We start from the raw sequence: 13,806 nt of genomic DNA, 5'->3' as shown, positions 1-13,806 counted from the left end.
TCTGCCAGAGACTTTGGAGAGCAGCTTCCAGAGAGAAGACAAATACTGGGCTAAGGGGGCAAAGCATCCTGAGCCAAGGCGGTGTTCTGTGAAGCTCTCAGCTGAGTAAAAAATGGAAAACTCGCTTGCACACCTTGCAATGTCCTTCAGAGCAATATACCTCGTTCTGCTTTCATTCTGGCCAAGATGTTGTTTTTATCTGTTAAATCCGACTTTAAAGCAGCCTCAAGCTGAGCAATCTGCAGCTTCAGCTGCTGCTCCTTTAACTTCCATTGCTGGTCGTGGGTCACGCCGAAGGCACTGAGGAATTAAAAGGGGGAAAATGGAGAGAGGGGGAGAGAAAGAGGGAGGGAGGGAGGGGGACAAAAAAGAATTATATTAAAGACCAACATATGGCATGTAAGGAACTCAGAAATAGGCTTTAACAGAAAATAATAAAGAGGGGAGTGCGGGGAGAAAGCGATTTTAGTGGCAGAGATCATTGTCATCATGTCTTAGGAATTAAGTAAACACATGCTGGTCTGCTGCTGTTGAAACCGAGGCGCCTCTCTCAGGCTGCGGTCATGGGACATGAAAGGGTTTGTGGGATGAGCAACGGGGCTGGACTCAATTTAGAGCTCCAGAGCCAGGAGAGTTGGCAGCGGGCGAAGGTTTGTGGGGACTTGGGAAGGAATCCGGAGGCCTGTTCCAGAGGAATCTGCTACTCGAAACCTCAGCAACAGACTCCGAACATGGGCAGCCTTTACACATTCAAACCTCTTTTCGTGTAGAGCCCTGCAGTGACCCACCTGATCCGTTTTAAAGACCTAGAGAGGGGAAAGGGGTCAGGGAAGCGAAGGAAGCCCAGAGGCAGTTGTCTGCCCAAAGAAATGTCAGCTACAGAAGAACAGCGGTTCTCCTATCATGAAACAGCCTCTCTGAAATGTAGTAAAAATCTTTGTACTCTTAAGCCAACTTTATACCCTTAAACCCAAAACTTGCATTGTTAACATGAGTAAGAAACCAGGAACAGAAGATGGCCTTTAGGAGGGAGGGGGAAGGGGCGTGTGTCCAGAAAACACAAGTGTTTATCAAATGATTCACAGTTCAAAAAACTGCATGCATGGTGTGTACTACTACTTTTTCTTTTACCATATTTTATTGATTTCAGATATAACAGAACTAAGGACAGAATGACATTATTACCCACCCCTCTTCTACTTAATGTTCTTGCATTTAACACGGGGATCTCAAATAACAACAACTGCCCCATACAGGGGTCTCACAATGCTCAAGTTCCAGTAAATGTAGCAGCTATGGTTCAATGTTAACAGAATTTTGCAATTTTGGAGGCAGTGGTTCCAGAATCACATGCAGCTCTGAGGAGGGCTTGACTTAGCTTCCTCCAGAGGGGCTATTAGCTCTCGGCACTTGGTAGGGATGCCTTTCAAGGTCTCCTTGCTAGAATTATTCCCCAAACTTTCAAGTTTTAAATTATTGGGTTTGGACAAAGGAATTGATGAGTTTGGAGCTTTCCACAGCTCAGCCTTTTTAATTTCTGCATTCTGCACAGAACACTGATGTGTGTGATCACCTCAAGATTTCTGTTTTGTTTTGTTCTGCAGGGGCTTTATAAGTGAAGAGGAGGGAAATATTCAAATGGGCAAAATGTGAATGCCAATGCTCCCTAATTAAACTAGAATTCAGGAGAAATGGAATACAGGGCAGAGGGATCCAATAAAGAAATGTGCTGGGGAACAATATGCTCGATCCTTTAAAACACTTAATAGACTGAATGCTTAAATGCTATGTTATGATTTACTTATATACTGCTTTTTGATTCAAAGGTCCCAAAGCAATGGATAGCATAGTACTACAAATGAAAAACACAATAAAAGTGCATTCAAAACAATGTAAAATAGCAAAATCACAAAATGAATCCATCTGGAAGCCAATGCATTTCCAGGCCCAATTCAAATTGCTACCTTTAACCTATACCTGAAGGAATTAGCTCTTCCCAAAGAAGACTATGCTGGCCTTAAGATCATCTACAAAGGCACTCCCCAGAGTGCCCTATCTATAGGGAGTGTGGAGGGAGGGCAACAATTGAAGGGGTCTTTTGGGTGACAGCCCCTGTCAGTGGAATGCATTCCTTAAGAGAGCTTGCCTGCACCTTCTGTGTTAGGTGAAGACATTTGTTCCCACCCATCCCAGTCTTTTTAGTAATTTTTAGCATCTTTATTATCTTACAGCAGTTAAGTTATTATTAGGGTTTGAGCCAATACCTCATTCTTGTCAATAGTTTTAATGTGGTTCATTGGGATTGCTACTTTGATTTAAGTATGGAAGTTTTCTTGTATACAGCTTTCTGTAATGGAGAGGCAGGTTACTGAGATATTTATATGACATGCATCTGTACTTACATATTTTAAATCATACATTTGTGTTGCATATTTTAAGCCACCTAAAGGCTCTGGTTCAGTTGACACAAATTTAAATAAATTGCAATAATAAATATAATGCTTATCATCATCATCACCACCACCATCATTATTTCACTTTAGGGCTAGTGACAGGAGAGCATTCTCCACCCTTGAGGGCCAACTCCTGCATCTACCGCATCACTGTTGCAGTGTGGAGATTTTAATTACAGTGGTACCTCGGGTTAAGTACTTAATTCGTTCCGGAGGTCCATTCTTAACCTGAAGCACCACTTTAGCTAATGGGGCCTCCAGCTGCTGCCACTGGAGAACGATTTCTGTTCTCATCCTGAAGCAAAGTTCTTAACCCGAGGTAATATTTCTGGGTTAGCGGAGTCTGTAACCTGAAGCGTATGTAACCCAAGGTACCACTGTACAGGCTGTACTGTTTAAATACAGCTATGTATAGTTTTCACTTGTCAGAAAAGTTTGTGTACATTCAAGTCTCATGGTCATGTGTACATTTTCCAACAACAACCTCAGAATCTGGCTCTGGTTAAACTTAGAGCAATGTAGAATTCCAGTTTCTGCAAATCCGCATAATGCTGACTTTAAAGGCATACAAAATTGTTCTGAAATTTACTGCTCAGCTATCATCTCCTTCGCAGTTAGGATTGCATTCCACTGGAATCTGCCTGGAATGTCTTTGGAGTAAACTTCACCCCGCTGCATTTTGAAGCCATCTGGGTAATGTACAAATGGCTGACCATCCACCACACTGTGCTCCTAGTATGGACGGAGGGTCAGAGGGATGCGGGGTCAAGTTCTTATAGTCAATGGAAAGGGGCTTCTGGAATTTCCACCACAACATAATATGACTGGAACCAGCTGCCTGAAATGGTGTCATAATGTTGTAAATGCATGGCATGAATATGCCCTAAATCAGCAAGTCAGACAGCTAAACTGGGCATGGCACTTTGAAGCCACAGCAGCTTTTCTCCCTGCTCCCCAGGAATTGGATATTATTCTCTCCCCCTTAGAGAAAACGCAGTGACAATTGTGTTCCCTTTTGAACAAAAGCACTCCTACAGCTGGAGGGTTCTCCTTCCACCGACTCCATGATCAGGTGTTTCCTCATTAAGCCTCTGCAAATTGACTGTAATTGCTTCAATTTTCTGTTCGGCACCAGAAAATGAATTCAGTGCCCTGTCTCATTTCATGTTCAGTAGGTTTAGCCTCCTAATTTTTTATTTATGTGATATTAAGCACTGCTGACAGAATTTACACAGACTATTACCTCAGAGCGTCTTTACATAAATATGAAGTGCAGTCACAGTGCCAGCCTAAGGCGTTTTGGCACCTGAAAAAGTTAGAGTCACGCCCTGTGCTGCTCTTGATTGGGGTCCATTTTTTTAAAAAAAGGAAATTGAGACATTGAGGCCTAAGCTGGAAGTAAAAGAGGGGGGGAAAGGCCTACCAACCCACTGCAATCTGCTATCGTATCATGACAATGCTGTCTGTTGGCCAGCATAAAGGGGCAGTTGTGCTAATGAGTTAAAGCTGGGAAGTATTGCCAAAACTGACTGCAAAAATGTTTTAAGCTGACTTCTGTTACAAGGCTGCAAAACAACACCCAACGTTATAGACCCTATTTTCCTTTGTTAGAAACTCCTGCAGGTTCAGCTCTGGCCAGGATCAAAAGAATTGCAAAACTAATTCACTGAGTCCAAGGGATTTTAAAAGATTATTTTGCCTACCACAAAGCAGAGCAAACTACTTTAGAAACTGGATAGCATTACAAAAGCAGCTTGTCATATGGAAGGGAGTCAGCAGTTAAAACGGGGCAGGCGGGGGACGGGCAGTAGAAAAGATCAACAGGAATAGCACAGGACCTTTTAGGAGAATGGTCTCATTCTTGGGATCCCAAGAGCTGCTTTATTAATCACTTTGAGAGGCCATAATTACAATATGCAAATCTATAAATAAATAAATATTCCCATCTATTTATTGCATTTATCTCTCGCCTTTTTCTCTAAGAAGCTAAAGCTGGCGCACATGGTTTTCTACCTCCCCATTTAATCCACACAACAACCCTGTGAGGTAGGTTAGGTTGGGAGGCAATGACTGGCCATCCATAGGGTCTCTATCTTGTTAGGATGCAGGTGTGGTTTATTAGCTTTCATTCAGCCCATGATTTTATCAAGGCACTGGTTTTGAACAGGTACAGTCTCTCCCAATTCAGATGTTACAGAGAAATAATGTTGGGTATTTTGTTTTATTGCCAAAAACGGCAGGAGAAAACCTCAAAATGGTATCAATCAGCATATACAGTGGTGCCTCGCAAGACGAAATTAATTCGTTCCGCAAGTCTCTTCATCTTGCGAGTTTTTCGTCTTGCGATGCACGGTTTCCCATAGGAATGCATTGAAAATCAATTAATGCGTTCCTAGGGAAACCGCCTTCAGACCAGGTCCAGGGACAGTCTGTCCCCGGACCTCTTCTGAAGGCTGGGGGGGGGGGACAAGGGCTTTTCTTCCCACCCCCAGCATTTTAAAAAACCCCGGGACAGCGGAGGACTTCTCCGCTGTCCGGGGCGATTTAAAAGCCCCTGGGAAGGCAGGCAGGGGGGACAAAGACTTTTGCCCCCCGCCAGCCTTCAGAAGAGGTCCTGGACCTCTTCTGAAGGCGGGCGGGGGGCGAAAGTCTTTGCTCCCCCCGCCTGCCTTCAAAAGCCCTCCGGGACAGCGGAGAAACGCGCTGTGTTTCTCCGCTCTCCCGGGAAGGCAGGCAGGGGGGAACAAAGACTTTCGCCCCCCGCCCGCCTTCAGAAGGTGTTCCCTCCCCGCCGCCCGGCTTCGGAACGATGCTCCGAAGCCGGGCGGCGGGGGCAGGTGTTCCCGCCCCGCCGCCCGGCTTCGGAGCATCGTTCCGAAGCCCGGCGGCAGCGGGAGGAGGCATTCCCGCCCCACTGCCCGGCTTCGGAGGAGGTCCGAGGACAGTGGGGAAGACGCGCTTGCGCTTCCCCGCTGTCCTGGATATTTCCCTATGGGCTGTCGTCTTGCGAAGCAAGCCCATAGGGAAATTCGTCTTGCGAAGCGCCTCCAAAACGGAAAACCCTTTCGTCTAGCGGGTTTTCCGTCTTGCGAGGCGTTCGTCTTGCGAGGTACCACTGTAAACAACACTGCCCCAAATCTCCTAATGGCCACTCGCAGTGGCTTCATATAAATATTAAATAGCACTGGGGACAAAAATCATACTCTGCAGGTTAACTGCCAGGGGTCCACAGACACAGTACAACAGTGCTTCTAACCCTCAACAGTCCAGATGAAATCAAAAGCTGCAGAGAGATCCAGGAAAATAAACAGGGCTGTACTCCCCTACCATCTCTCCTGAATAAGGTCATCCATCAGACCGACTAAGGCCAATTCAGTCCCCAAACCAGGCTTGAACCCAGACTGAAATAGGTCAGTTTTATCCAAATGTGTTTGCAGCTGAACTGCCACTACTCATGCATTGGTTATTTTAGCCCATACATAAACTGAGAAATGGAATGTTAAAAGAGTTCTGTTATCGGTTATAATTTACCTGTTGTATAATTTATCATAGTTTTCTTTTAAAAGGTCCCTCTCTTTTTCCAAATCATTAATTCTATCTTGAAGCTGGAATGAAGACAAACGTTATAAGTGATGCAATTAAAAAGCAACATTACCGACACTAGTAAAGCTTTCTGAATAGCTGCATGCATGGCTGTGCTTTCTGGCAGTCAGTGGCTGGTAAGCTTTGACACTACAGTGACTGCCCTGATGTCACAAAAGAGCAAGGCAGATTGGGATGTTGCAAAAAACAAGATTTGCAAAACCTTTTCATTGATGCAGGAGAATTTCTATTTTTGTAAATAATAAATAAATTTTTATTTATATCCCGTCCTCCCCAGCTGAAGCCAGGCTCAGGGCGGCTAACAACAATAAAATAATACAACATTCTAAAATTATTTCATTATAAAATTAATTCAAATCAAACTAATGGCAACCATTGGGCTAGAGTTCTGTGAAGGTTGCCAAAGGAGGGAGTCAGGCTGTGCCCTAGCCAAAGGCCTGGTGGAACAGCTCTGTCTTACAGGCCCTGCAGAAAGATGTCAAGTCCCGCAGGGCCCTAGTCTCTTGTAACAGAGAGTTCCACCAGATCGGAGTCACAGCCGAAAAAGCCCTCGCTCTGGTTTTGTAAGGTTTTCTCCTTTTTTAATATCAACCAAACATTAGTGCATTGGGTCGACACATTTCACCTGTTTTATAGGTAGAGATGGCTCACAAGGTGGGGGGCAGATCTGCTATGCTGCTTTCTTGGCAGGTGGCTGTTGCTTACCAAGAAGAGGAGGAGTGAAGGGGTGCAAAAGCGCTGATGGAGCCAATCTGGTACTCCTTCATCCCAGTAACAGTGACTCACCTGCCGGGAAGCTAGTGTACTGGCTTGGCCCCATCTTGCAAGTTGCTTCTGTCTATAGGTGAAATTTAGATGGTGTTTGCCACCTTTAATGCAATCACCATGTATTAGGATGAATGCAGCATCTTGAAATGGTCCGACTGCAAGCTTGATCTTACATGGGTGTTCAAAGACTGCTCAGAGGCATATAAATACTACTGTAGGTTAACAACAGAGCGTTAAGTGCTATATAACCACCAGCTGTGCAGTCATAAGCCAAGTAAGACCAGAATTTCTGAATTATTGGGAGTCCTCTCACAACTTGGTCCGGGATACTACGCAAATTTCTCTAGCCCAGTTTAAAGGATTGTGCAAAGACTGTGCTCTTCCCAACCCCCCCCCCCCAAGGATCTCACCTCTTCTAATCGCCGCTTTGAAAAATTTGTGGCCTGTAACTCACTCTCGAGGTGGAGGCACTTGGAACGTTCTTCTTTAAGTTGCAAATTGAGTTCGTCCCCCTTTGCCATGAGTGCATTGTGGCTTGCTTTAAGATTTTTTTGGTTCTGTGGAGGAGACGAGAGAAGGCAGCTGAAGTTGGGTCTGGGAGAGTAACATTCAGCTGTGGTCACTATTCTTGGATGCGGGCTATGGACTGAGAGTCAAAAGGTTTCCTCCAGCAACCTTTAAAGTGTAATCTCAATCCAGTCAACAGGAGATGCTCTTGCCATGTTTTTGACACAATGTCGTTAAGTTACACAATGGCAATGAAGAGGGTGGAGGGTGTTCCGCCCTCCTCCAGCATGCTAACCACTCCCAGTTCAGCTGTGATGAGCAGGACCAAGACAGACATCTGTTTAGCAATTAAAGCATTTTGCTGTGGTTCTTGTGGTTTGGACACGCTGACCCAAAACGCTACAGTAGCAAGCAAAAATGAACCCGACCACAAATATGTCCATGCAGCTCTTGTCATTTTGCTGCTAACCCGCCAGCTGATGTTTTGTTTGCCTTCTTAATTCCTTCCAAGGGAGCTGCATTAAGATTTAATTAAAAGAAATTCTGTGTCTCTTTAAAATTTGATTCTGCACTTCTGTGCGACATCTGAACTATTGAGTTGCGCTCAACATTTCAAAAACGTGCACCTCTGTTTATTTTGCTTTGGAAACTGTTGCACACACCACAATTTGCAAGGCTTTGATAAGCCTTCTGAATAAGTCTTCTGAAAATAATTTCACTCTATAACTCTCTTACAAATGTATGCGGTTGCTGTGCTGTGGTGCTTCAGCTTCGTCTGCTATGTCATATTACCATGATGATAAGCAGTGGACAAAAATGATAAGCAGTGGACAAAAAATCCAAATTTTCCATCCTAAGTAACAGTAGTATTGCTGGTACAGAGGTCTGCATATGCCGAGTTGTGTATGCTGAGATATGCCCAAAAGCTGCATGCAAATGTGGGTTGCATCATTAATTTTGGTGGAGGGAGCAGATCTAAGCTGAAGGTATAGGAAGCATCTAAAATGCTACACTGGGATTTGCTGATCAGGATTAGAAATAGAGCAGGCCATGTTTTATGGAGAGAAACCTCCTACCAATTCAATTCCTTGGCATTTCCAGTTTGAAGGCTGGTGAAGGATATGCTGCAAAGGGTAGGCTTTACTGAAGAAGATGGATAAATAGACCAACTAAGCATCAGGCAGCTCTTAGCACCTTAACATTGCGAAAGACCATTCAGCACTTGAAGAACCTGGGAGGTGGAGTGTGATTCTGCACTAGTTACAACTGAAATCTGACTAACTTTTAACTACTTTCTTCTGAGCAAACATGTATAGGATTGCAAGGTTAGTATAAATTCCCATTTATTTCTTAGTGTATTATAAACATTCTTAGCTAGCCTTCATTTACTGCACAATTATCATACCATCTACTAAGAAGTAAGTTGCCCTGAGTTCATGGGAACTTACTTCCTGCTAAGTGTATATAGGATTGCAGTCTTAAATTTCCAGATCTGTATCATACTTTTGGTGAAGAAAGAAGTACCTCTCTAAACAAGTTTATTCCGTACATAACCCCACCAGGAGTTCAATGAGGTCTCCTTTACAGTTCTAGCTGAAGTCTTTGCCTACCTCCTGAAGCTGAAGAAATCTTTCCTCCATTGCTGCAAACTCATTGCTCTTCTCCACCAATTGTTTGTGGAGCTTGATCATTTCAACATTGTCCCGAATGCTTAACCTACAAAATGGCATGTTCAAAAAGAAAGTAATTGTGAGGTTTATGGTACAATAATAGTCGAGTCACCTTGTTAATTTTGCCTTGGAAAACTTAAAACCCTTCACACCTTCCTAATTCCAAAACACAACTGGGGAGAGGTGTGTGTATAACAGCTAAAACAATTCCTTTCCTTAAAATTAACATTACAGGTTGTTAAATAAATACACGTTTTTACAGTATGAAGATATTTGAACATTACTCATTATTTGGATGTATTGGTTTATGCTTATCAAACTTCAGTGGAGCCAGTTGTGAAAGGAGCAGTATTATACTTACAATAGGAAGAGAGAGAAAACACTTTCTTCCAAAACTTTGGTGTTAGAGAATTAGTATTTAGTGGAGCATTATCCAGGAACGTAACCCCTTTCCAAGTATTTCCAAGGCAAGCGGCTTAGCATTTTACACAGATAATGCCCCGAGATTGGCATTCAAATTAGCTGCAGATGTATCTTTAACAATGACCATCTTGACCGAAATTCTATATGGCTGAGATTCTGTTATATATTTTCCCTGCTGAGATTCAATTGAAAATTCACTATTTAATCTTGTTAAAAGTCATCACGCAGCTAACTACAGATATACTTTCAAAAACCTATCCCTTGAACGGTGCAGGGTGACCTCATTATTATTGTTTTTGCATGTATTTCAACCAAAAAATGTTTTAAAGGAAACCCCTGAATTGATCTTAACTGCTAATGCCAAATAAAGTGTGATAAACATCTGAACAGAATCTCACATCTTGAAATACATTGTTTCTCCTCTAATACTTATCTGTTATAGACAGACTGGAAAAATTGTCCCAGTGCCATGCTGGAACCAGAAAATAGACTACAAAGCTTACACATCTGTAAACCAGCTGAGAACTTGAAATACTTTAAAAAATATATATAATTCTTTTGAAACTCAGGGTCCATTGTGTTTTGCCATTACCTAGTCAACTGTCCTTACAGAGAAGATTAAAAAGCACACAAACCAGGAATCCGGTTTATTGCACCCTTCATATAAATAGATGTAGCAAGTAGAGGAAACATTTTTGCCTGATGCTAAACACTAAAAACTCTAATGCCATTTCATGTTCTTCTGAATCTTGTTTCTCACATCAAACAAATAGCAGGGATAGCTTCAAAAGAGGTTTTACAGGAGTTTCTCTCCCCCCCCCCCTATTTTTGAATAAAAGGAGTTGAGAAGAATGACATTTATGATACATGCAGATCTAAGCCAAATGTCTCCTGACAATTGACATTAACTAGTATGTACCACAGTGCCTTATGGGACGCGGGTGGCGCTGTGGGTAAAACCTCAGTGCCTAGGACTTGCCGATCGCATGGTTGGCGGTTCGAATCCCCATGGCAGGGTGAGCTCCCGTCTTTCGGTCCCAGCTCCTGCCCACCTAGCAGTTTGAAAGCACCCCTAAGTGCAAGTAGATAAATAGGTACCGCTTTATAGCGGAAAGGTAAACGGCGTTTCTGTGTGCTGCGCTGGTGCTGGCTCGCCAGAGCAGCTTCGTCACATTGGCCACGTGACCCGGAAGCGTCCTCGGCCTCTTAAGTGAGATGGGCGCACAACCCTAGAGTCGGACACGACTGGCCCGTACGGGCAGGGGTAGCTTCACCTTTTACCACAGTGCCTAACTCTTTGGCAGTGTTCAGACCTAATGGGGAACCATGGTCTCCCACCAGGAGAACAAAGTACAGCGAATCTGAGGCTCACACACTTTCTTTCCTCCTTTCCTTTTCTTTTGCATGCCAGAAGGGAAAAGGTGGAAAGCTTATTCTTTTGACTTTAAACTAACCACAGTTTCCCATTACACGTAAACTCAAGGAACTGTCATTTGTTAAGACGATGGTTTGTGAAAAAGTGTCAGAACCATACAGATTCATTTCAGATTCTGGTTTGTTGTCACTAACTAGAGTTTAAGTTAGGGTTCCCCACTTTTTGGCGCCTGAGGAACATTTGAAAATCTAAGAAACAGCACAAACTTCCATTTAAAAAAAGAAAAAAACTGACATTGCTCAGAACTTCCCACAACTTGAAGCAAACACCTAAATAAAGCACAAACAAAAAAAGTAGGGCAGCTCCCAATGACCCAAAACATAGAAAAAGAAAACCAGAGGGTGTTGGAATGATAGTCCCAAAGGAGTGTACATGAGGGAGCTATGGTGCCCAAGAGTGCCCTGTTGAGGACCCCCAGTTTTAAATGAACCAAGGTTGCCTAAGTAGCTTCCAATCGCTTTTTTAAAGGTGCAAAAGAAGAAGGTAAAGGAAATGGGGGAAGACAATGACACAGTCCAGGGCTTGTAGTAGTCCTTTCTTGCAAGCATTTGCTACCAGTGCTAGCCACCCAAAACCAGAGAAACTAAGAGGTTTTCCTTTTGACTAGATAATATTCCCATCTTGCCTTTCTATGTTTTTGGCCTAAATCATCCTGACCCAAAGTGCTGCAGATTAAGTGACCTTAGGGAATGCAAAAATGGAACTGAGTAGAATTAAAATATATTACCGTGAGCACAAGTACCCATGCAAATGATAGAACCTAGGAATGTTGTTAAGAAAACAAGACTCCAGATGGACAATTCATGAGCCATGTTTTTCCAACATGAAAACATCTGTTGTTCCGAACAATCTGGGATGACCCGAGCCATCTACATGCAACCCATATTGCCCAGATTGCTTCTTCTGCACAGCATGGTCCTGGTGAGATTTCATGCTGGGGTGATCCAGGGTTGATTTTTTTTTTTGCTGTGCATGTGTGAGAGGGAGATCTTGCAGCAGTTTATTTTGAACTGCTGTGGCAACAAACAAGCATGGAATATGGAATATGGGCTCTGAGCTTGCATTTCTAGTGCTATTAGGTCCTGCTGCCAATTTGCTGTAGATGCTATACCAGTGCAGGAATTTGTAAATTCATTGTTCCAGTCTCCCCTACCACTGGCAGCATTCACTTCTCATAACCCCCCCACCCATATAGTAAGCAACTCTGCTCATGCACATTTGAGCCTTGGAGACATGATGTGAGTCCATTCATTTGCATGTAATTAATTGGGTTTGATTGGCCCTGTTAGTTCTGTCATCAAGAAAGCGACCCTAGTATATCAACTGGCCAGTAACAGGTAAAGTAATACCTGATGTTCCCCATGCAAATGCTTGCAAGAGCAGCACAATAAAACCGTGTGCAAGTAAATCAATTACTTTACTGTCACACAATTGGGTACAACTTATGAGCTGAGAGCATTTCCATCCCATTTTACCGTTGGCCAGTTGCCTGCTGCTCTTTCAGCTGCAGGAGAGCTTCTTCAAACTCCTCTTCCTTCTTCTGTATTTCGCTTCTGAGCGTTTCTACTGCCTGCGCCAACTCCTCATTGTGCGCCCGTTGAGACTCAACCACATTCTCCCTGCAACATTCAAAGCGCTTTGAGTTTGTCAGTTAAAAAGCGGAAGCTTTACGCTTAACATAATGGGAAACTAGAATGAAACACATGTTCTGCCAGGTATATAAATGTTTATAAGAGGTTTACTTCCTACTGGTCCCACTGGTCCCAAAGTTGAGAAGGCTATATGAAACAGGCAAAGAAACTGCGGTATGACAGGCTAGGTTTTGTTAAGGCAACAAAGCTTTCTAAATTGAAACCCAAAATTTACACCTGCATCCTTTAGGAATTCTTCCCAAGGCAATTTTTTTCTAAGGCAGTTCTTTATTGTCACAGAAGATTCTGATCTAGGGCATCAAGTTAGTTTACAAGCGCTGGGCCTCAAAAATGCAGTGAAGTAAATCCAGTTAATAGTGACTCCACACTGATCTATAAGTAGTGTGGACAAGCCCTTATTTATTTATTTATTTATCAAACAAACAAACAAAAATAAACCCTCCCAAGTGCTTTAAAAAAATCTAAAATAAAACATTAACATTACTGATACAAAAGAATTAAAAACGAGTATCTAACAATATCCAAAAAGTGATTAAAACCAATAACTAGTCGCTGAAAAGAAATAAAACACACATCTGGATAGGCTTGCCAAAACAAAAATGTTTTAAACAGGTGCTGAAAATCGTACAGAGAATGGACTTGCTTGATGTCAATAGGCAGTGAGTGCCAAAGTATAGGTGCTGACACGCAAAAATATCAATTTCTTACAAGTGCGGAATGAGTATTATGTGGCAACTGTAACACTGCCGGTTCCGCAGATTGAAGCAGTCAAGTGGGCTTATATGGGTAAAGTGAGCCCGCAAGTAAATTAGTCCCAAGCTTTTGAGGGTTTTATATACCAATAATGACAACCTGAATTTGGCCCAGTAGCAATAGGCAGCCTCTGAGGAGAGGTGCTATATGCTGACAGGGCCTTACTCCCTGCAGCAACCATGCTGTAGCATTCTGCCCTAACTGTAGCTTCTGGATCAAGTACAAGCAAAGACCCACTTAGAGTGCAATACAGAAACCCACATGAACACCCGTGGTCAAGCTCTGCTAGTCCAGGAAAAGCCGCACCTGCTGCACCAGACCCAGCTAATCTTCTTTTAGGGAAGTTTGTCCATCATTACTGAAGTTCGCTTTCATAACCCACTTTGATACTTATCAGAGGAAGTGGAGAGTTCTCCAGAACACAGTTTGAAGGACAGCCTGCATATATAAATGCTCAGGTCTTGAGAGGTCAGGGGTCCTATTCTCTTGTTCACCATTAGGGAGGATGAGGTTGGTGGCCTCAGGGACAGAGACTTTTCCAT

General features: G+C 43.2%; 1 protein-coding gene across 2 annotated transcripts in view; it reads right to left on the bottom strand.

The window, feature by feature from the left end:
• Window positions 1-13,806, bottom strand: part of RPGRIP1L (RPGRIP1 like) — an 82,460-nt gene that overhangs the window by 54,433 nt on the left and 14,221 nt on the right. For both annotated transcript variants that reach the window (XR_014528525.1, XM_083513512.1), the window contains exons 6-10: window positions 12,335-12,478; window positions 8,942-9,047; window positions 7,235-7,381; window positions 5,985-6,058; window positions 161-300 (exon numbers count right to left, since the gene is read on the bottom strand). Coding sequence is in view for 1 of the 2 variants with exons in the window: in XM_083513512.1 (XP_083369638.1) it covers window positions 161-300; window positions 5,985-6,058; window positions 7,235-7,381; window positions 8,942-9,047; window positions 12,335-12,478 (611 nt within the window). In the remaining variant the exon portion in view is untranslated. The remainder of the gene's footprint in view (window positions 1-160; window positions 301-5,984; window positions 6,059-7,234; window positions 7,382-8,941; window positions 9,048-12,334; window positions 12,479-13,806) is intronic.

Source organism: Podarcis liolepis (assembly GCF_965112155.1).
Source record: "Podarcis liolepis genome assembly, chromosome: 7".
Taxonomy (NCBI): Eukaryota; Metazoa; Chordata; class Lepidosauria; order Squamata; family Lacertidae; genus Podarcis; species Podarcis liolepis.
Note: the sequence above shows the minus strand (reverse complement) of the source record. Positions and strands in the feature narration are given on the sequence as shown.